The sequence below is a fragment of the Lepeophtheirus salmonis genome, chromosome 6 (assembly GCF_016086655.4).
Source record: "Lepeophtheirus salmonis chromosome 6, UVic_Lsal_1.4, whole genome shotgun sequence".
Lineage (NCBI taxonomy): Eukaryota > Metazoa > Arthropoda > Copepoda > Siphonostomatoida > Caligidae > Lepeophtheirus > Lepeophtheirus salmonis.
The window spans coordinates 26,948,603-26,973,601 of record NC_052136.2 but is presented as its reverse complement, the minus strand read 5'-3'; the positions used below and the strand labels follow the sequence as shown (position 1 = coordinate 26,973,601).

The following is a 24,999-nucleotide window of genomic DNA, read 5'->3' as shown; positions in this document are numbered from 1 at the left end:
AATTGCCTAAAGCCTAGATCATGTGATATATTATATATACTTAGAAAGTAGTTTTACCTGACATTTAATCATTATATTGAAAAATTTAACATCTTTAAAAAGTTTTAAAGATATAGATAGTAGGTAGAAACCTACAAGCTCATATAAACTCCAAGACACTTATATGGAATAATTTTATTAGAAAAACCAAGGAGGAAATGCTATGCTCTTCAAAATGTGACGGAATCGACACCAAACTTCATATTTATACGTCACGTGAAATGACGAAAGACTTAAAGCATCTAAGATCCTTGCAAAATTAAAAATAAGGGAAAGGGCGTGGACTTTCCTTTTTGGACCTATGGAAAGAGGAATGGAGGCGTCCATAGCAAGAAACTTATTAGTTTTAATTAAAAAACCAATAATTGCTAATAAAATGAATGGGTGCAGGAGACCTTTGGATCCGATGAAATGTTACCTGGCTTTTTACCTCATGTCAATTGGATATTTTAATGAAAGAATATGGTTCCTACTTGACAACTCAATTTTACAAAGCTTCTTAAAGAACCAATAAGTTGGTTCAAAAAATTCCAGAAGGAGCACAGAATCATCCCAACAAAGAAGTGTGAACGCCTCTTTTATTCTTTATAGCTATCTTATGTCCTTTTAATTATTAATCTTTTTTTCTTCTTTAGTTATATTTAAATATTTTTTATAAAAATGCCTAAAACATTGAGATGAATAATAGTAATTATTATATAAAAGACTTTCGATAAGTAATATATTGCAGACTCGATTCCAGTGTCCTTTAGACATTGTCAGTTCCGGTTATAGCGGTTCAAGAATTGCTAGGGTGATAAAGAGCACAACCTTGCGTATATCTTCAAGAATCATAAGAATAACAGCTTCGGAAAATTTAAAAAAACACAACATATTTTCAGGTTGGAACTTGGAAAAGAGGAATAAGAATGTTGGTGTTGTTAATTTCTCTCCATATGGTCTATGCTGGGAAAATACTAACCTTTTCCCATCTGAAGAACCTTGTTACGTCCTTGTAATCTGTTTTTGTAACATGAGAAGCATTCGTATTAATTACGTGTACCTAAGTGCTTCAAATGAATTTCATTTCTATTAAGGTCATATACGCATTTGACCATATATATTGACTTTTTGAATATTAAAGAAATATTTTAATCAATAGTTACTTTGGCTGAATGAAAAACAAAGCTATATGCAATTAAATTTTTTCGAACAAATTTGAGTTCCGAAGATAACAATTAAAAGGGAATGCTATGGGTTTATAAGTATACTTATTTTGTGTAAGCAATTCTTCAAAATATTCCACTTAACTATCAAGTATACACAGAGTGGAGAAAATAAGTATTTGATCTCTTGCCGATTTCCTAAGTTTTCCTACTTTTTAAGAGTAAAATACATTTTATGAACAAAAATAGAGTTTGGAGGCAGAAAAGGTTGAGTACAACGCCTTTAAACATGGGGGTGTAAACATTATATATTAAAGGTGTTTCTCTGGTAAAGAAAAATGACGGCTTCACCGCATTAAATGGAGGATGTATACTAGTGTTAAGACTCGGTGCAGCACATAATTTTTTTTCAGTTCGGTCTTAATTGATTTTTTTGGACCGATTTTTCGGTCCTGACCGCGGTATCACACTGTGGACCGATTTTTTTTGGTCTCACTTTGTGGTATTAATTTTGATTCGGTCTCACTTTATGAACCGAAGCTGTTCAGATTTCTGGGCCAAATGCTTGAAAGACAATCCTAAAAAGAATACTTGTGGGTTCTCTGGCTGATTTGGTGCGTAAACGCTTCTTTTGATTAGTTTGTAAACTGTCGGAAGATGTACTGAAAAACGCAAAGAAATATTTTGCAACCCTTTCATTGACTCAAAAGAAAAGTGGTTCTACTTAAACCCTTTTTCCAAATAAATCGAGAGTTGAAGATACAGAGAGAGACTGCACATTCTGTAAGTGCAGTTTAGAGACTTCAAGATATCTGTTTTGAGATTCCCCAAAAGTAGTTAACATTGTGCACATGACCACTGGCTTTTTGAGGGAATACTACAATTCAGAAATAACCATTGGGAATTGACTGTTAATGTCACCACCGAAACATACATTTCACTTCAAAATACAATATTTAATAACTATGGTGCTATTTATCATCTACACCGCAAGAAGTAAGAATTCTTGCGCAAGTCTGGACAGATTCCTCTTAAGATCCCACGAAGGGCTGGAGGTTCAATATGAATGGAAATGGACTGGCCATATAGTTTTGTTTTTTAATTTAATTGTTTAGCAGATTTTCGTTAAGATGTTATTATCTTCTTTCATTTACCCGTGTTTTGTTTTTGTTTGAACAATGCATAACAAATAATTGTCCCTATTGTTCTATTAATTAATTAATATTATTTTTGATGAAGTTGCCATGTGTTTTTTGGAATGTATAGATATATAGAATTAATGTACAGAGAATAAAGTTATTATGTAATTTAAAAAAAGAAAGAAAATGAATGTGGTAGTCCTGACGATTGAAGAATGTTTGTGTGGAGAGTTGCTTAACTGGCATGATGTATTATTATATCAGCTGCAAACAGCCGTGAGAGGAAGGAAATAATTACAAATCCTACTCTCTATATAGTGCAGATATATAGGCTGGAATTACTCCGATGTCGATCATCAATTCTACTCCTGAATACACAAAAGACTTACATTTTGGACATATCGAAAAAAGAAAAGAAAATTAGCATAGTAACCTTGAAAATTTAAAGAATGTTTTGAAAGGTAGCGGCTTAGCTGTCCTGACGTTTCATTAGATCAGATAAAATCAGCTGTGACAAGAGGGAAATGAAGAAGGACTGGTTCTAATACTGGATTGGACCAAATAAATTAAGACCGACACAATACTAATACTAACCTAACTTTTGATTGTTATTATTTTTCAAAGAGTAGAAGGGCCCCTAATTTTTTAAATCCCATGTTAAGTAAAAGGAGGCCACATGGTTTCTGAGTACATAAAAAATGACTAATGTTCAGTTCCGAACTCAAGTACTACACTCAGAGCTACTCTCATAAACAACTCAGTGCCGAATGACTGAAATTCCGAGTCTTGAAAATACCCAAAAAAAATTATAGACATCAGAGTAACTGTGTGCTTGGCGAAAAAGTTGATAAGCCGGCCCAACCTTGTGACGTAATAAGTATAAGCCTTGCAAATATCAGAGAAGTAGCACTATATATCATATATCGAGTGTTTTGAGGTTCCGATGGAGATAGACTATCGGACAATTAACTTATTTATCTTCTTCCCATCAGATAAGCCAGAACTAATTTTCAATCTGTGTCCAACAAGGAGAAACAATTCTAATTCCACAACAAATCTTCAGGGTTATTCTCCCTCTTTTATGAGCACTCGTACCTGTTTGGCACTTTCAAAAAAAAAAAAGAAAAATGGGCAAGCCAAAAGAATACACCCAATTTTCATTACTACTTATAACTAGTGATGTAAATCCGGTTTATTTTTTAGCTATCCCATTGTCTTGGAATTGGTAATAGAATAATTAATTTTCTTTTCTTCAGCTGTTGTCATTATTATTATTGGACTCCTGAGGAGTAACCATACTTTTCTACTACATTCAATTATCTTCAAAACCTGATTGAACATTTGATTGTGCACATAAAAGACGAAAAGTAATCTTGACGGTTTGTTGCAGAATTTTAAGTATAAGTTGCACTCAGAGTAGTATTGAAGATCAGCATTGGAGTCATTCTTGTCAAGGTCTGCTAATTAATCCCTCCCTTGTTTTTTCCTTCTCTCCCACCTCACTCGTCACAGTTGATTGTAGCAGATCTTATGAAGCTTCCTAAAACAGCTAAGCTGCTCTTCTTCAAAACATTTTTCCAATTTTCAGGGTTAACATTTTCGATTTCTTTTTTAAAAAGTCCAAAATGCCACCAATTAACATCACTGCTTATAACTAGTATTGTGTGATTCACTATCTATTTGGTCCAGTAAAATCCACTTTTCGGACCACTTGCAATCTTTATGAACCGGTCCTTAACATCGTCACTCCTTTTGAACACCGCCAATAGGTCCAGCGTTCGATCCACGAGTCGATCGAGGCCCAAGGGGATATTGGATCTATTTGATTGAACAGTACATATCGTTAGCTGCACTTTGTTGATAATTAAATCTACCTTAAAGTATTTCGATCCTACAGGATATATCATCACAAGCCACTCTGTCCAAAATACGCACGATTTTCATCACTACTTATAGCTCCCAAACAAATTGTCATTGTTAGTCGCCGTCTTTCATGATTGAATGTACTTCATTATTGGATATTCTCTTCACTGAAGCATGTTTTTTATTTTTAAAATAAAAAACATGCTTCAGATTACCAACTATAAAATTTTATATGCCACCCTCTAAGTTCATATTTCATGAAAAACCTTACGTACATTGCCTCAATCATCTCAATAAATATATGTCACTAATTTATACATTCAATTTGCTTGTTTATACGTATAAGCATATATGTAACTACACATTCTTTATGTAGGTATTTAAAACAAAATACAAATATAATCCTATCTTCGTCTCGGATTTCTCAACTTTTTGTTTTTGTATTCACATACCTAGTGAGGAGGATGGGTAGGTAACAGTATACAGTCTCGTATGTACACACTAAGAGTGTTTTTCTTTCTGGCTCCAATCAGCTTTTGATGGCAACCAGAAATTGTTAAATACAAACATATATAAAAACAGTTCCGTATTTGATGTTAAAGTGTTTTCTCTTGGTGCTAAAATGAGATACAATTTATTTAATGAAGGCATATTTTCCTCATTCCTATAGAGACAAGAAACAACATGCTATATCTACCGACATACCGAGTGGTCCATTTCAAATCAAAACAATTTAATTTTTAACTTCAGCAAGATATAATTCATTGATTAACAATGGAAGTTCAACCAAATTAATACTATCAATAGATGTGTGTCTGAGCTCTCTTAATCATTAATGCCCTTGGCAGTAATGAGGGCTTCCAGGCGGCGGCAAAAGGCCAGGTATCAACTGCAGATGTAGTCCTCTGTAGTTGCGTCCCAGCGCTGTCTAATAGTGGCTATGAGGACCTCGGTGTTTATGTGAAGGACACTGCAGGTATTCCCTCGATATGCACCCAAAAGGTGTAGTCGAGGGGTTGGCATCAGGGCTCTAGGCGGGCCAAAAGTGTCAAAAAAAAACAACTCAAAAGACTCATTCAAAAGAGTTTCACAATGGAGAAGATGGGTTTCTTTCTTTGCTATTGTCAAAAGTGGCCTCTCCACCCTCACAAGTCTCTTTCCATCCACTTTTTTTATAGTTCTCTGGACAATCCGGATGCAAAATCCCGAGACATATTGCATGGGCCTCGTGGACTTGAGAGGATTGGTTTTTTTAACTCCTACGAGTCCAGTTTGGCCATCTTGACTGAACCCTTCTTTTTCTTCAACGTTTTAGACTTGCTGACGGTGTAGATGGTGGTCTTGGAGAAGTTCAACTGCTTGGAGTGTGCGAATATAAATTCATTGATGACGTTCAAGTGTCATTTTCTCGACTTGTACGGAGCCTGAGATTTTTTTTATTGAACTAATTGTTAATGGTTTAATATACCGTAATAAGAATTAATCTCATCACTCAATCTTCCTTACTTATTAAATTAGTAAGTGTTCATATTTCAATGTACCACTCGGTCAATAGGCATTTGTACAAATTTAACATCAGTTAATTTGGGGACAAACTTGGACACTAGTCGGATTTTTAAAATGGGCTCCAAATTCAAAAGTCAGAGTGGCACCCCGCCCCTCCCCCAATGAAAATTCGGCGACCAAATCTTGCAGTAGCATTTAATAAGGACTTGAACTGCCTAATCTTCAATTACAAAGATTCATTACGCAACTAAACGAGAGCAGAAACAAAAATAAATAAGTTTTGTTTTTATTCCGTCTCTAAAGAAGGGAAGTGTATAAAGAAGAAACTAAGTTGAACTATTAGAACTATGAAAAACAGTTGATGCGTGTGCTCTTTCTTCTTTTTTGTTCATTATTTAATAGGTCGTAGAGGTATTAACATCTAAAAGAAGAATTATCGTCAATCTTTGGTGTAAATTGATTTAAAGATGCATTGCAAAATAAAAATATGAATTTATATATAATTATAATATTTTACTGATAAGTGGGTCATTCCATGTCAAATCAGCCATTTCTTTTTCAAAATTTACACCAAGGTGTTGAGATTTTCTTTACTTCTTTATTTATTTTTTTTTTTTTTTTGACATATTTTACCTATAATTCTAATAAATCCCCTGCCAAAATTTGAAGGCATTACGATGAGGCGTTCCTGAGTTATTGATGTTTTTATTAAGACTCAATTTCCAAATATGGACTGGTTCCCATAAGGATCCAAAAACTAATTTAGCTAATATTTGGATAAGTGCTCGTAGAAACCACGACTCCCCCCGAGATAAAATCAAAGTAATTTCTGCAAGAGTTTTGATGAAAAATTGTCAGTTTGAAATTAAATTTGTTTGAAACTATATATTTAAGTAATACAGTTAAGTTTTAACAAATGATAAAAGTTGTTTGTCTAAAGTCAGAAACATTAAAACTTTGAAAAAATTAAACTATATTTTTCAACGATTTTGTTATTATCTTTCTTGGAGATTTTTATAGTTGTAATTCATATTCTTTCCCCAAAGGCATATACACGCCTCTTATTCCATATGTCTCACTCCCGCCTTCTTCTCTCGCTCTTACAGAAATCCCATCTCTCACCATGTCTCTAAGTGTGTAAAGCAGGCAATTTGTGTGGCATCTCTTTCGCGCCGGTGTAGAGAAAGCTGAAGAGACCGTTAGCATCTCTATTCATCTTGCCTACAACATTAAAAAGTTAATTACTTTCCCATAGAAACAAAAAGAACCAACATTTCTGCAGGAACAATATGGCTAACTTCTGTCCTGTCTCCAGGTGGCTCACCACCAGCCCGATTTTCATAACTTTTTATTTCGCCAATTATTTAGATGCTTTCTCCTGTAGGAATAAAAGAATACAATACAATGAATTTAAACTCTACTTATTCACTTTCCTGGTCCCTTTTGTCATATTTTTAAGACACTTAAAGCACAATAGATATGCAAACATTTGGATTTGATGTATTTTACATCTATATAAACGAATTATCTTTTTTTTAAATATTCATAGGGTTGAGTGCATTTCTTGAAAGATGCACTTAGAATCCATCTTTTCTATTCCCCCTTCCTCATTGAAATACAATAGTATTAATAATCATAAATAAATATTAGGGTGGCCCTTATTGTGTACTTAAAAAATAAATGTTTTTATTTTATTCATTTATTTTAACCAGCAGCGATAAAAAAAAACGCCTAAAATGCGTCAAATTATATTTAGTAAAAGTAAAATATAAAAATATTTATTTTAAAAATAATACATAAGCTAAGCACATTAAAATTATACAAATAGTTTAATAAACAGTTCAAAAGTTTAAATAATATGTCATTCTCGTCATACATGTTTGCTGACTACATACTTGCCGCCCAGCACTTTCCCTGTCAAAATGTATAAAATAGATTTTATACATTAAATAGTTTGGCTTGTCAAATAGATCTGAAATTCACATTACCAGTATGGATCTTAAAATTCTACACATTTGTTGGAGATGTATCTTCTAGTTAATCAGTATATAATTCAAATTTAGTCGATTCAAGTTATTCAGTTAATTCAAATTTAGTCGATTCAAGTTATTCAGTTAATTCAAATTTAGTCGATTCAAGTTATTCAGTTAATCCAAATTAGTGGACGAATTGAACTGAATTTATCGAATTGACAGAAAGTATGGATAAGAAACTTACTGGAAGTGAAAAATTAAGAAGTTTAATGTAAGAATGCACACACTTTCAAAACATGGAGAATTGATCATTACGAAAATATGGCGTGATCATAATCATCCTTCCGAACCAAGAAAACAAAAGACCTCTTAAAAAATATATCAAATCAAGTCAATTATTCATTTTATTGAAATTATGGAAGTCAATTCGTTATTTCATACCTAAGCCCTGACTTCAATGAATTAGAGCTAAGCGTATATAAATATCTCTCTCTGAAAAATACTAATAACATGTTGGAGGATAGCATGTATAACGGCAAAAAAGACTGACAGCGAGTGTGCTCGAGTCAAGAGAGTGCGAGGCGAACGTGCTTGAGGCGAATTATCTTAGAACCATTTTCGTAATTGAGCTTCCAGAGTGTGGTGCATCTTTGACATTCCGTCATTTGTAAATAATAAAAGTATAATTTTTTTTTGAGAAATTTACAATTTCAGTAAAAAGTTTAAGGCAACCACCTCCGAATAATGCTCAAATGTTATAACTTTACGCATAGGAATATATTTTGGGTATGGTTATAATTTAGTGTGCAAATAATATTATCTTTCATTTTCGAAGACGGAGACCTGGTAAGCGGAAAGTTGAAATTCCATTATTACAACCTTTTAACTAGAATGGGTACTCTGTTGAGAGCAAACTTTCACCTCAAAATGGTCACAGTCGTACTTTCAATAGATACCATCATGCTATTTCATTTCAAAAATTGTGATCAGTTTAATGCGGAGTTACTCAATCTTTTTTAAGTGATGCACCACTTGTATAGTATTTATGTAACTCAAGTACCTCCTTCGCTAGAACAAAGTATTTTTAGTTTAAGTGACAAGAGCTTAGTTTTTGGTATTTTTTTGCAAAGAAATCAAAAAATTAAAATATTTTATTTCTTTCGACTAAATTTCAAAATTCATTGCTATTCTCACAAAATTATTCAAAAATCCATATTTAATCTAAAAAAATTATAAATTCACTGCGTTAACAAAAAATTCAATTATATGACGTTTAGAAAAAAAATTCTAATGTTAAATTTTTGGAGAAGGAATTCAAACATTAAACTTTCCAGTAAAAAGAAATTCTTAATTTGGGAGGGGGCTGCAGCCCATTCAGCCCACCTCCTACGGACACCCCTGAGTTATATACCATTTGTAAAATATTATTTCACAATCTCAAGTACCCCCTGGAGTGCCTCTAAGTACCCCAAGGGGTAAGCATACCCCCATTTGAGAACCACTGCTCTAATGTGAATAAATATTATACATGCATTCATTTTCATGTTTAAATAAATCAGCTATGAAATACACGCTATAACATCAGTATTAGGGTCTAAAAAGAACCGAGAGAGAGAAAAAAGAGTTAATGACTCGAAAAATAAAAAATTGTTTGTTAATGGGAGTAATTAACAACAATTATATGACGTGCTGCATTTATTACTATGCTAATGTTAAAATTAAGAATACGGTGTACATTTCAAACACTTTCACAATGTTTGTTTTTTGGTCAGCTGTTGATTTATCTGTTTTTCCCCTCTTGACGGCGTTCCATCATAAATAAGGTTGTAAATCCTTAGCATTTTTCTGCGTCTTAGTCATTTTGTTAATAGCAGCAGGAACAGTTTTTATTTATTCTCTAAAGCCGGTATGATTATTATCTCATTCCTGAGGAAAATATATATGATTATTAAGTGATAAAAAGAGAGTAGTCCTTGTCGGACTTCGGGTAGATTTGTGTATCGACAACAGAATAATTCTGGCTAATGTCTTTGTTTGATACGGACATTTTATTTCATTTATTTTCAAGAAAATTTAATGAAATGGCATGACTAATGTTCTGTTTGGTCCATATTTATCAGTCCATTGGAGTCTTAGAAGTAGTCTTTGAAGGTGGCATGGGCAACTTTATAGAAGATAAGGTCCCATGCCTTAACCGGTGAGCCTTCAAGTTCTAAAAATTCTTATGAAGCTTTACATATGCCTTCCCTAAGAATGGAACAGAAAGAGTACTCCATAGGATTTAAATCAGTGAGTTTTGAGTTTCATTCGAAAAAAAGTTTGAAAAATTCACTGGGAGCTAGTCCTGCGTTATCTCTGAAGAGCGTGAGAGTGTTTCAAGTCTTGGTGGAAGATACAAGAGTTGTGCCAAACTCGTACTTTGCCCAGGGCTTGATATGACGCTTGCGAACGTCAACCGCGACTTTCTTGGCATTTACCTAAACACCAGATGGAATAAAGACCAATGACGTTTGTCCCATCTCCCAGACACCTGGCCATACCATAAAAAGACGACGGTTTTTGTGACCTGTAGACACGTTTGGAAACACTGATTTCGTCTTTTCTCCATAACTCGTCATTCTGGACGTTGAAACCCATATCTACGGTGAAATTCTTCCCATCTGTGAAAGATAACTCTTCCATCCTGCTCCCTTTATCTTTTTTTAACAACTAGCGAGATGATACAAATTTTTTCATTGTGGGATCAAAAAGCATTTAATGGCACTGCTTTCGTAAAGAAAAACAATCTAGTCCTTCCTCAAAAGCTCCTGCAGGGTGTTTCTGTCTATGTTGTGGTCATGGTCCAAGGTTTGGATATTCCTCTTGCGATTAATTTGGATCTTTTCCATCACAGGCTTAATGACCTTCGGCATCCTTTTTTATTTCGACCGACCCTTCCCAGGGACGATTTTGATTCCTCCTGATTCTTTAAACTTCTTTCATATCCTCCAGATTGCGACTTTGCTTACATAAATTTGTGGTAATTGGCGCCGTGGGATTTTTCGCCTCGAATTAACTAAACAATAATTTCCCCCTAGTTCTCAGTCAGGATCATATTCGTTAAATAATGTTTTAATTACTTTAAGAGATCAAGTGATTTAGTACAAATGAATTTCCTCAAGATGAACCTCATATCACGAAATCTTTACGACCTATAGGCAAGTGTATTTGCAATTTCCGTACACCCTGTATATGATATATCTACATTGTCTCTACCATACATAAATTAAGTCACAGAGCACGTCATTACTTTTATTGTATCACACAACCTTTCTAATTCAACCAATCAACATTCAGAACACTGATAAGAGAAAAATAGCACACAAATATCAACAGGTGACAACAAAATACACCGTGTTATTTGCGTTGATGAGATAATGCCGTTAAAGACTGCGAAGGGATTTCGATTAGCAGCTTGGTTTAGTTAGACTGTAGTAGATTAACATATTCAATCAGCAGCAATGAACATCAGCTATGACAAAGGGTTGACACAGAGTGCCATAACGTAGGATTTATTATAAAGATATGCCCTGGTATGGAGTTAGTGGCAGACCCTGAAAGGTTTCAAAGTTTAATATTTTTTAATTAGTTCTTAAGGGATGGATTGCTTTGGCTTATTTACTCCATCAAGATTCACGAATTAAATTTTGTATGACACGAAAATACTGAACAGTGTTGGGAAGACAATTGTGGACTGTTAATTTCCTCAAAATATCGAAAGGTTAAGTGATTTTTTTTTTACATTCTGTTGCAGTCATCCTTTGTGCATAAACAAACTACAATAAACATTTTATAATTATACGAGAGCAAAAAAAGCTGGGAGTGGAGGGCCCAATTTTAAAGAGAATCCGGAGCTCCTACCCAGCTTGGAGAAGAAGATCGAGGAAGATCCTATCAAATTGATTAATCCCCTCACACAGACTTCTGTTAGAACAATCAGAAGGGCCGTGAATGGTGACTTGGGATTGTCCTTATATACGAGGACCCCTCGCCAGGTTTTACAGAGGTCATGAAAGCCAGGAGGTTAGAGAGTTCTCTTCTTCGCCAGATGGGGCAAATTTTCTGAGGAGTTTGTCATCAACCCCAGCAAGGTTGTGATTGATGCTGAAGGTGGTCATATTGAGTGACCAAGTTTTCAAAGGCCTTTTTAGAAGTTTATATTATAAAATTATTTTTTTTTTTTTAATTACCGGGCCGTGCAAAATTATTTACCAATGATGTAAATATACTTTTTAAGAGATTTGGTGGCAACAAATCTGATTGTTTCGTATTGTTACTGTTAAAATAAACAAAAATCCTTCCTGTGAGAGCGTAACAACTTCCACACGTGAGACCATGTCCAATCAGGAAACAAAGAGGATCGAAATTGCAGCCCTCCTCCGAGCGGGAGTGCCTCATAACAACATTAAGGAACAGGTTGGGCCTCGTTGAAGACAATTTACAACGTTTCCAAGCCCTTGGAGGCTGGGGGTGATCTCAAGCATTCCTTGGGGCTGGCAGGAAGCCCATTGTCTCAACAAGGCAAGTAAAGACAGTGTTCAAGAGGACTCCCAACAGGTCCATTGCCGACATGCCCAGAAAGATGGGAACGTCGAGATCAACTGTTTCAAGGGCATTGAAAAGGGCTGGAGGAAAGTCCCTGAGGCGTATTGAACGTCAGCGAGAAGTCAGACTTGAGCGTGCCAGAAAATCTTGAATGATATTAAGAGCTCATCTAGACGCATCATCATTTTTTCAGATGAGAAAACTTTTACGGTCGATCGTGTTTTCAACAGGCAAAATGACCGTGTTGTGAGCTTTGGAGATGTGCAAGATAAGCACCGCTATCTGCCAACATCAAAGCACCCTCCTTTGGTGATGATGTTGGGTCTCATGGCCTCCAACGGGAAGGCCATGAAGCCAAGGTCCTTCAGTGGATCAAATCTATAGTCCGCAACTCTCCTTGGGTTTTTCAACAAGATGGAGCACCCGCCCACGCTTCCAAGAAAGCTCAGGAGTGGCTCAAGGACAACATGAACTTTTGCCCCAAGGACTACTGGCCTCCTCAGAGCCCAGATCTGAACCCACTAGACTTGTCTATCTAGGCGCACGGGGAGACCAAGGCCTGCAAAAAACGACACAAGAACATAAATGCCTTAAAGGCTGCTGTCAACAAGGCCTGGGCCTCCATGGACGCGGATTACATCCAGCAAGTCTGTGGCAGCTTCAGACGTCGCCTGACCAGTGTCATTGAGTCAAATGGTGGCTACATTGATTAAATTTGATCACAAACTATTTTATTATTCTAAAAATATATGAATAATTGTTTCTCAAGTCATTCGAAATGTCATTATTGTCAGCGATATGTTATGAACAAAAATCGGTAAATAATTCTGCACGGCCTGGTATTTAAAATAAAAAAATATTGAAGTATTTAATAAGTATCCTATTGAGTCCCCGTTTTGCTGCCAACCACTGTATATTATTTTATCTCTGGCTATAAAGGTGTATTATAAATTCAACGTCAGCTAAAAGAAATAAGTTGACTGGTTAACTATTATTAAACCATCAGAGTTGAATATCATTTCTCTACTTGTAATATATGTATAATATTTATATATTGAAAACAAACAAAATGAACATAACATTAAACCCTTTTTGTCTGCTGATATCTTTGCTCAATCATCCACACATCTAGTTGCATCTATTTGCTTCTTTCTGTTTGGTCTATAATTTTCCCATTTTGTTCCTCAAGGTGGATTGACCACTTTTATCTTCTTCTATTTCATCATTTTAAAGGAAAAATACTCACTAACCTGTTTGCTAATTAATTACTCTTTGACAGTCCCCGTAATATGTATACCTATGTTGGTTATTGGTCAATGACTAGTGAGTCATTCTTTCTACGTAGTTATATACTTACAATTGCAAATTACTATTGCATACTTTCTGAGATATGCACTTCTCTTTACCCAATAAAATTACCCTTTTTATTGATTGCAATTGACAAGGTCATTAAATGAAAAAAAATTGTGTGTTTTAAAATTGACGTATAAGAGTGTGATTAACCGTTCTCTTGTTCCTGGATTTATACTCTTATTTGCCTTTTCCGGGTCGTTCAGGCACTTTGGCATCAATGCATGAAATGTTGAATCTTATGTGGGAGAAGTTTTTCTAAATAAAAATAAAATTGAAAATAAGGATTTTAACAAAAAAAAAAAAAAAATTAATGAAAAAACAAGAACCAAAATTTTATAAATATTTGAATTTTTATATTTATAATTTCAAAATCTTGAAACTTTAAAACGTTGTGTCTTGATCCATAGGTAGTGTTGTGTCGGTATTTATTTATTCGCTCCCGTCCATTCGTAGGCTAAGTCGTGTCGGTCCTGAGGACTATTGCTCCTTGGATTATTCTTATAAAAATGTCAATGGTGTCAAATAAGATATACAAAGTGCGCAAGTTATCTTTGCGGTGAAAAAGATTTTATTTTTTAATTCAAAATCAATTTTCGCTCCGACTAGTTATCAGCTTTAACGAATAAAACCAAATTCTGAAAGTTAGATGGATTCTAATTTATTTAATTCAGTGAAATCACCTTCAGCCTCAATTAAAGTCTCTATACGACGCCAAAAGCGTGGGTAGACCTTCACCACTTGATCCTTATAATAAATCCATCAGATTCAGAATCGGCAAGTTTGGAGACCAAAAAATCTAGTGAGAAGTAGTAGTCCAAATTGTATTGGAGCTATTTGATACTTTTTTGGTCTGGCATTTCCTTATCTTGCATGAGTAGTAAAGAAGGTTTTCGTAAATGCAAAGCCGGATCAGCGGCTCTTAGCGGTCAACTTTTCGAACAGTTACTCTGATGGACGTCCCTGGGTACTCATTGACGATTTGGTGGAGTCTGGCCACTAATTTCGGTGTCAGGACAAAGTTACTTCAACCAAATAACTTTACAAATGAACGTCTCTCCTAGTCCCAGAGTTCGAGCAATTGTTGTGTTGTCGCTTCCGGTGCCGATTCTAAAGAAAGCTCTCTGCCTTTTCCAAATATTGAGGACAGCGAATTTGTTAATTGATTCCATTTTTTTCCAATTGATGTAGATTTGATCAAGCCATCTAAAGAACAAAAATCAGCTTACAAATTACCTATGTGTGTCAAAGAGAGTGCGCCATGGATAGCAGGTGCACCCGGTAACAAAATATGTATTATCTTGCAAAAAATATTCTTTTTCCATAATAGTACAATATAATACGAACATTGAGTATATTCTTCCTTACTTATATAATTTGATTTATTATATAGCGTAATAATTATGAAAAGGAAATACACCCTTAATGACGTCACGAGGAATAAATTTTACCTTATTTAAGGACCAACAAGTGGGACTTGACTGGATGGGGCAGGAGTTGACTAGACAGCGGTCCTTAGGTCTAAATAATGACCAACACAACACAATCCATAGCTTTTTTTTTAGAAATCTTACTAGTACAAGTAGATTGTACAAGTTGCATCAAAAAATTCAAATGAAAAATAGAATACTTTTCACATTACTAATAATAATGACTAATTGACAAGTATTCCTTATCTCATTAGTAGACATAGGATTTTTGAACGATGTTTTTGGGCAAAATGAGTAAAAAAGAATTCTAAAATTTTGAGAAATGAGCCTCAAAATATTGAAATTCAGCAATTTGTAATTGGGAAAAAAATTCCTTTTTATGAGATTAATTTAAAGTAATGAGTGTTGTTTTATATTTATGAAAATTTATTTATAAATTTTTATGTATAATATCGACAAATCAAGATTTACTTATGTCAATTTTTACCTAAAATCAGTATTTAAAACATACTTAAAGACGTCCACATTAGTAATTGATGGAAATTTTGTAGATGGCGAGATCTTCGGTAGTCTTGCTAGATGCAAGGTTAATAGCAATAAAAGGTTAGACCATCATGTAAACGGGCTTGCTAAAATTTTCAATCTGATGTATCGTACCGACTGCTGGTCATACAGAGAGATTTTAACAAAATATGCAACCACTCATAGTCTATGACGCCACTATTGCTAGAACTTGTAGCGAGACATAGGGTATTACTGCATTAATATCATATCACAGATTAAAGTGTTTAAGGTACTTTGAGTATCTGGAGATCGTATAAGTGTATTTAAATAACATATTTTTAGCATTTTATACATTTTTATTGTAAAATAGTAGTTGCATACAATCCTGCTGAACCTATTGACAACTTTTTTTATAAAATAATGTATTACTGTCTTAGTACAAACAATAATTTTATTAGTACATTCTTTAAATTTTATACATTAGGATATCTTAACATGAAAATTTGGGACAGTCCGGAAGAGTTTTCCGGACAAATCAATTTGTTGGTTAATAAATCTTAAAATCCGTAATTTCTTCTTTTTTGTAGATTTAAGAGCACGCAATCAAAATGGATGATATTTGAGCTTTGAACAAATTAGCTAAAATCTTCCAAAAAAATAGCACTTAACGTAATTTTATGGCAACAAAACATTAATAGATTTTAACGTAAATGGTCTTGTCTTTAAAAAGTTTGGAAAATAAAAACCTGTGCTGCCAACCATTTTTCCAATAATTGATGAAAAAGTACTGTTTTACGAAAAAAAACGACAATTTTCAAAACTTTAAGCAAAAAGTGCGAGGGTCTAGGGTGTATTCAGAACCCTCAAAAAAATGATTTCCTTTCTTCTCACATGTCAAAGTAGGGGGGAAAATACGGAAACCTAACAAAACTCAAAAAAGTGTTTTTTTTTTTTTAATAGGTCTAAATGGGTAATAATATTTATTTAAAAAAAATAAAAGTATTTTTGTTTAAATTTTAGCTTGATCAAAAAATCCTACTTTTGACGCTATAACTGCTTCACAGACTTGTGGCATTCTTACTGTTAATTTTTCTATATAGGCAGAGGTGGTATCATTCCCAAACTTTTAGTCCAGCTGTTCCCAAAATAGCTTTATTTGGTTCAAATAGGAGATTGAGCTGGCCATTCTATAATAGATAAGATGTGAGAGGCTTCTTTCTTTTCCAAAAAGATTAGCAGAGCTTGGAGGTTTGTTTTGGGTCGTTGTCTTGTTGAAAAACAAACTTCATTCCAATTAATCTCTGGCCAGAGGAAATGGCTTGCGTCTTCAGGATAGAATGATAATAATTCTGTAGGAATAAATCTCTCATACTTGTAAGTGTGAAACATTACATATGAAATTAAGCCTGGCGAAAACAGCTAGATTTTTACAGACAAATAATTAAAATATATTTTATGAGTCTTTTTTTTTTTTTTTTCATAATAACTTTTATCAACCTGTTCGGATCTTGGAAAATACCAATTTACTTAAACCGTACCCGAGTACTTTGGATCTGTATTCGTATCCCGTCTATCAATATTATGCGGAAAGTTATACATAAAAAGTCTAGCATAACATATACATCTAAAAGTGTTAATTATTTAATTGTTAAAAGTCGTGTCGAGCGAGGAGAGGTTATAGAAGTGGGCGTCCTTGGATCATCACCTCTGTGGTCAAAAGTAGTGTTAAAGCCACCTAAATGTGGCTGACTGCAACACCTCGTTCGAGGAGGAGGTGTTGCCATGGATATAGCAAGTTTTTCCATCGTTTTTTCTTCGTCTTCCATCAGGATGGCCGCCTACTATTACCGCTCCGACGACGAAAATTTGGTTGTAAATTCATCTTCCAAACAAAGGGTTATGTTCAAAGGAAATAAGGGACCCTCCACTCCGGAATTGAACCCCTTGGATTACACAATTTATGTGAAAATTGCAGTGGAGCCTTCAAAAATCATCACATGTATGTGGCAGAACTGAGCACGGACATTGAGAAGACGGTTGAGGCGATATGTTTATTGGTTGAGAACGGCGTGCTATGCCTTTATAGAGCGTTTGGAGAAGGTAATTTCCACAGATGGTGGCATATTTGAGTGATGTAAAGGAAGGTGATATGTTGATCAATAAGTTTGATTTAAGTGTTTTTCAATAAATATGTAAATTTAAGCACTATTGGCAATGTTATAGTAATTTTAAAAACTATTCTTAAAAAAATTGTTAAACTGTTATAAGCTTTTTAACATCTAGAAAATCCGTCAAATCTTTTTACAATACATAAAAATTCAAGTACCCAAAGCAGATACGGGTCTTGGATATCGGATCTTTCTGGATAATACAAGTTTACACGTACCTAACCGGGGTACTTCGTATCCTTATCCAATACCCGTTCAATTTCTCTCTCCGAGAGTAAAAAAAAATAATAACAGTATCTTTAGAAAATAAACCTTTATAAGTTGCGACGACAATAGTCGCACCCAGTTTTATTATCATACTTTTTTCATATATGATCATAATTATGAACTCGAAGTGAGCTTGAAATAAATTTAAGGACTCTAACTTTATTGCTTCATAAGGACTCTTTCACAACTAATAATAATCAAATTTACATAAGTTGTAGTTAAAATTAGAGTATATTAGACATAGAAATTGCAACTTGTACAAAATACGTGTACAAGATACAACTTGTACAAACTATTTATATATACGCATGTATTTACAAGATTTACATTGTATAATTTATAAATAATTTCCCTCTTTTTTTCTCTCTAACAATTGTAAATGGAGCAAAAAATGCGCTTGGACTTATCTATATGTCAAAAAAAGATTCTTTGGACCAGTATTTGTATTTAATATTAAGCTCAATATTAACGAATGCTTTTGACCCAATCATAAAATATCTTATTTCGTTTCTTAATATATATAGGTATTGCAGTAAAAAACATCAATAAAAAGATCAGATTATTATTTATTATTGTATGACTCTAGTAAAGTGAGCGCCCTCTCGCCGGCTTAAATCCAGCGCATACACAATAACAGAAGGAGAAACGAGCGCGCTGTATAATCATTCTCCACCACGACGCGGACGAACACGTTTGCATGCTTCTAATAATAAAATTTCAAGTCTTTACAAATGTAGTAGTGTACGACTACGTTTACTACGAGGACGATTCAACATTTACTTTTCCACAACCCTTGCAAAAATCTCAGTGTTTTTTCTTCTGTTTTTAGTAGTCAATTTTGAGACGGTGTTTCTCGAAGGTGCCTGGATTAAAAGATTTTATATATATTTAGTTATACGATCTACAACACGGAGTTGGTATAGGGTTAACCCCACCACCTATATGTTGTGTACAACCGATCGCATAATTATCAAGGAACTTACCGCCATCCGGACTTTTTTGCACGAGGACGTGATTCAAGGCTCTTCCTAATATGAATAGTAGACCGGTCAATCATACTCACCTCTCCTTCGTATACTCATATCCTATTCGTCATTTGTATCTAATGAAGCCGTCTCTTCACGGATCATCGGAGGGATGCTACGTGACTTACTAATCCCTTTTAGAGTGATCATTATTGAGTTGTTGTCTCAAAGGGCACTTTCACATAGATAAATTGCCCGCTGCAGGTACTTTTTTATGAAGAGAGTCTCCGCTAATCCAGGATTTCGTTATGATGAGAATCCGTCTCTTCCTTCACGATCAGTCCACGATTTCACATTTTGGTACTGTGCTATTCTACGGAATATTACTTGTACTCAATGTTCCATGTCTCAGCCTAGCCAGCCTCGTTTCTCCACTACAAGGTAAAGCACAAAATTATTACTATTATCCATCTGTATGTATATTGTTTTTTTCTTCCTAATTTTTTTTTTTTTTGTTCCTTATTTTATTTTCTTGAAAGAAAAAAAAAAGGTGTGCAAGATTCGCTAATGATTTTTTCATATATTGTATGTTCTGTACAAGTTGCAACTTGTATTAGTACATTGTACAATATGCAATTGCCAACTATTCATGAATGAATGTCTTCTTCATTTATTTTGATCCGTTAAAATGACGGATATTTTATGCATTTATTTGTATTGAAACCCGGTTTGGTTTGAAGTTATTTTTTTTAAAGTGATCCAATCGATATATATGTATTTGATCCCTTGCCTTGTTCGTAAATTTGCCCACAGATTCAGATTTTATATGGCATTGATTTTCAGAAACTGACTAGGCCACTCCATGACTTACCTTGATGGGTTTCTTCTTGAGTTATCTGCTGTTGTATTGGTTGTATATTTTGGGTCATTTGGGTATTCCTGTGTAGTAGGGTTGTCTATCTTCCTTTCGATGTGACGATGTCTTCCTTTCCCTCAGCACTGAAACATTCACAAAACATTATGTTTACACCTCAGGGGTTGGAGACTGTTCTTAATGTTATACACAGCATTTCTCTTTCTCCAAATTATTTTCGTTTATATAATGTCTCTCACAATTACAGAGCGTTCTTTTTTTAACGGGGTGCTAAATTAGAAAATCGGCAAGGGATTCAATCAAGGATGTACAACCTTTTAATATAATGGGACGTATTGTCACTTGAAATATTTTTATGGACCACATAACTTATTTAATTAAATTTCATGAAAAATGACTCTATTTAACAAAATTGTTGAATACATATTTATTTAAATTTAAGCCAAATAATGCATAATCTCATCGAATAACTTGCTTTTAGAAAATAAATCCTTTAAAAAAAAATCCCCCAGAACAATAATTTTTCAAAAATACTACTAGAAATGAGAACGTGTAGTAAGGCGCAATGTTACCAACGGGCCACGTGTTGGACATTCCTGAATTAAATAATTATACTATCTCGACTCGAGGTTTAGAGTGTGGGTTGAAACCTTGAACCCATAAAAAAAGATATTCCTTTTGAAAAAATGGTTTTTTTTGTAAGACTAATCGAAACCGATTTTTCTGCGAATACCAAATTTTACCGCATGAATTCGTTCGGTCTTACTTAAGTTTGAACGGTCCCCGACTTGTCCAGCATTTCCGAAATGAAAACTCAACGCTTGTATTTAGGAGTAATATACCTATGAGCATCTGTATATGTGTATAATGTGCCACAGAATCCATCTTATCAATTAATTATTAAAATCATCAAAATAGTGAAAGTTAGACCATTAAGGGATTGATCATTCAAAAAATATTTAATTATTGCATTTTTTTCATCACAAGTAAGCTTCCCCCAAAAAAAAAAAAAAAAAAAATTAAGGAATTTTTGCACACCAAAATAGCGGAAAAATTTCTTTTCTAAAGAGGTCATTTAAAAAATTATACAGCAGAGGAAATTTTTTAATTTTTTCGAATCCAAAAACCAAGTCTCTCCCAAAGTATAATCCTGCAAACACCCCTGTAAATGGACCGTAAATTTTTCTTTTAAGTTACTTCAACTTATTTATGAACTGCAGCTTGTGCAATTTGCTTGTATAATTAGCAATTAAACTAATCAAAATAGTCAAAAATTACATCATTAAGGGATTGATCATCCAATTAATAATCAATTATTGTTTTATCTTCATAACAACCTCAATTCATCCTTCAACATACTCTATCTAATTTTTAAGCTGCAATTGTCACAATATGTTTTTACGTAGAAGTTACAGCACAGGGGAGTCTGCCGGAATATATTTAATTTTATGGCAATTTTTTTTTCAAAAACTTAACTCCATTCACAGAAATTTAAATTTTTTTGGAAAAAAAATTGAAGAATTTATTTTTTTGGATATTTGGGGGGGGGGGCTACATCCCTCCAACCCTTCTGTATAGAGTATCGAAGTCAACTGAAATGGGATATCTTATTATTAGTTATACTTAAAAAACAATTAACAAATCATTTAATTATATATTGGCACAGTTTAGGATTGACCTTTTTTCATAAAAAAATCATTCAAATAGAAAACAAAATATTCGTTTCTAAAGAAAACATCTTTTATTCTCCATAAAATTAAGCTTGAAAATTTATAGGATATTCAATATACTGGAAGATCCATTATACAGCCCATTTTCAGACCCTACCCTAAGGAAGGAGGTTATCTACCGAGATCCCTTCCTTCGATGCGATAAATCTATCATTTTTATTTGAAAGAGAAAAAAAACCTCCAAAGCTTAACTTTTCCAAACCCATGCTTGACGGTTGGTATCATATATGAAAATAATATGATAATGAAAGTGGGAACAGCTAATATTAGTTGCTACCTGAATAAAGGTGTTTTATATTGCAAATGTGTTCTCATTATTCTCGAGGAGAGAACAATAAATTTAAAAGCATCACTAGTGTGTTAAAGACAAAGAGTAATTTTGATGATTTTTTGGGTAGTTAAAAGTGTTAGGCCTTGTTACTCTTGGAGTAGAGTTGAGGATCGACTTGGCTGTCATTCCTCCCTACATCATTGTTAGTAGGATTTATTTTTATTTTTGTATATTCTTTAGAAAGCTCAGATTTGTTTTGTTCAGCTGTCATAAATTATTGAATTAGTTAGTTTTTAGATTCTAATTGACAATCCACTATATTTTGTATGTATATTTGCTTCTCTAGGAACGACTGAGACACGAACCCACGCACATTCAGTTCAGGTGAATAACTTTTCCCGAGCATGTAGTCCATATATTTTATTCAGGATGACGACTAGTGTTGGGGCTCGTTCTAGAAATCCAATATAGAAAATTTCAGTATAGATTGGTCCAAAGGAAAAGTTTGGTCAACATATCTTTATATTATATTTCCTATCCAGAGCCTTTTATCTTATTCCTAAAGTGAATTGTTGCTTTTATAGTTTCAACCCTTGAATATATTCATTGTTTTATATGGATGGATAGATTCCAAGTTCCCACTCAAGAAATGAGTCGACTCTAACCTCTTATGAGGCTTAGCATGGTTTGATTTTTTCTTTGGTCCATAGGGTAAGACTGAAAAAAATCGGTCCATGAAGTGAAAATGAAAAAGTATCGGTCCACAAAGTGATACCGTAAAAATCGGTGTGCAGTATGTACCGAAAAATTGGTCCAAATCGAGCTATAAAAAATCACTTAAGACCGAACCGGAAAAAAAAAAATCAGTTCTGGACCAAGTTTCAACACTATTATCTACGCTCATTTTTAGTTTCTCTCTTTGTTTAAAATACTGACATTTAATATCATTCGAATCACCGGATAAAATACATATTATTTATTCTTATTATCTATGTTCGTAGATGATTTGAAATGTTCATAGTTTGAGTTCTGACTGTTTTTTTGTTTTTCCTTTTCTTAAGTCGATTTACATAAATTTTGCATAGCTTGTAATAATAATTCCTTATATATATAAATATATAAGGAATTATTTTGAAAAGTGTATCAAACACTTTGTAAGTGTTATTGTTGCATTCAAGTGAGTTTTCTCACTCTTTAATACTTTGCGTCAGGATTGCGTATAGTAGTATTATGCAGAAACTACACTACTTGAACATGTTCGTAATGATTTCACCATGTGCAGATGATGTTTTATGTGATTGATACATTGGAAAGAGTGTCTTGAGAAGAATAAGAAGTGAGATGTTAATATATTGTGTATATATATATAGATATAAGTAATGAAGTGGTAAAAGACATGAAGGGAGTGATTCATCAATTTAATTTGATGCTCATATCTCAAATATTCGTAGTAGTGTCTTATTGAAATGAACTCACGTCAATGACCTGAGAGACGGAGGAGATGGGGGGAAGAGAACAATTAAGAACTATATTATTAGAGCTTCATGTGCGGTATTTCTAAATAGAGTTTTCAGTTTAATTGAGGGCTAGAGGAATAATTAAGGAATTTTTGATTCTTACAAGAAAATTTAATATTTGAAATAATTCTTTTCAATTTAATATTAGTTTACTTTAATTTTTCAAAAACAAATTCCGAAAATTCAATTGTCTGTTAATAGTTAGAAAAAGTAGAAGATGGCCCATGATTGAGAATACTACCAAATAGTACGCATAAAATATTACAAGGGGGTACACACAATATTATTTGGAGGCGGGAGGGGAATTTATTTGAAAAATTTCTACAAAAATAACAAAAAGTTGGAAAAAAATTTGAAAAATAAAATTTTGAAGAAAAAATTTATAAAATTATCATTTTATAAAAGAAATTTTTTACAGCTTCAATTTTTTGGGAAAAAATTTCAAAATAAAATTTTAAATATTAAATTTTTTGGAGTAACATTTCAAAAAATCATAGCTATTCACAAAAAGTTTAAGTAATTTTTGAAAAAATTTCAAAAATCCTTAACTATTTTCAATAAATTTAATATTTTGAAAAAAAAATCAGAAATCCAGAGCTGTTCAGAAAAACTGAATTTTTTTTGAGAAAAATTCTAAAATTAAATTTTCGAAAAAATTTAATATTTTACACCACTGGTTTTTAATTTTTTTTTTTCAAAAAATATAATTTTTCTAAATAAGTAAGACTTTGGTACTTTTTCCCGAAAAATTTAATATTTGATATTTTATTTCTTTTAATTTTAATATTTAATTTTTTCATTGAACAATTTTATAATTAAAATTTAATTTTAGAATTTTTTCTCAAAAAAAATTCAGTTTTTTCTGAACAGCTCTGGATTTTTGATTTTTTTTTCAAAATATTAAATTTATTGAAAATAGTTAAGGATTTTTCCCCTGTTTCCTTATGGAAAAAAGCATGCAAGATACAATAAAGGTAATGACGTTCCTTATCAGTGATCCGAACATTGTTGAATTAGCTCTTATTATAAAGCTGTCAGGGTAGCCACATCGTTACCTTACTGTTTACAGCCCTTAAAAGAAGCTAATTTGAAGTCAACCCATCAATGTTCAGAATACTAATAAGATTGGAGACATGAGCACAAAAATCGAGAGCTGACAATCAAATACAGTGTTCATTTTTACGTTCTTGGGCGTAGTCGGAATTTGTACATTGATTGGTTGAACTATTATTAAACCTTGCTAAGCTATGAACAGTTCTGAAAAAATATAATTAAATAATAATTCTTCTTTCGGGAAGAATATAGTGTTTGTATTTGTTGTCAGCATTGTTGATGTCGGCCATTTTGAGAAACGAAAGCAAACAAGTTTTATACCATTAAAAACCCTTTTTTCCATTAACATTATGGAAAATAGTGAGCAACCAGATTTCAAAATGTGACCTTCAAATAAAAGTACTTAGACCTTACTGTCTTAATATCAAAAATAATTCCCTCTATTGCATAGATTGATGATATATCTGCCCATAAAATGCATTAAAAATATGTTATTACATCGTTATACAGTCTTATTTCCATATTCTAGTTACAAATTAACGATTACAATGAGAGAAAAATATATTTTTCTCTCATTGATCAAAAAAACTATGTTAATTGTACAAAACTATCCATTTTTAT

At 33.2% G+C, this 24,999-nt stretch overlaps 1 protein-coding gene across 2 annotated transcripts in view; it reads left to right on the top strand.

The window, feature by feature from the left end:
- LOC121119543 (A disintegrin and metalloproteinase with thrombospondin motifs 9) overlaps positions 1–24,999 on the top strand; it is a 201,683-nt gene that overhangs the window by 67,281 nt on the left and 109,403 nt on the right. Inside the window, exon 1 of one of the 2 annotated variants that reach the window (XM_040714241.2) lies at positions 18,625–19,374. The exons of the other annotated variant lie outside the window; for it this stretch is intronic. Within the exon in view, the coding sequence (XP_040570175.1) occupies positions 19,242–19,374 (133 nt within the window). The 5' untranslated portion in view covers positions 18,625–19,241. Of the gene's footprint in view, positions 1–18,624; positions 19,375–24,999 lie in introns of those variants that run through there. 2 annotated transcript variants of the gene reach the window in all.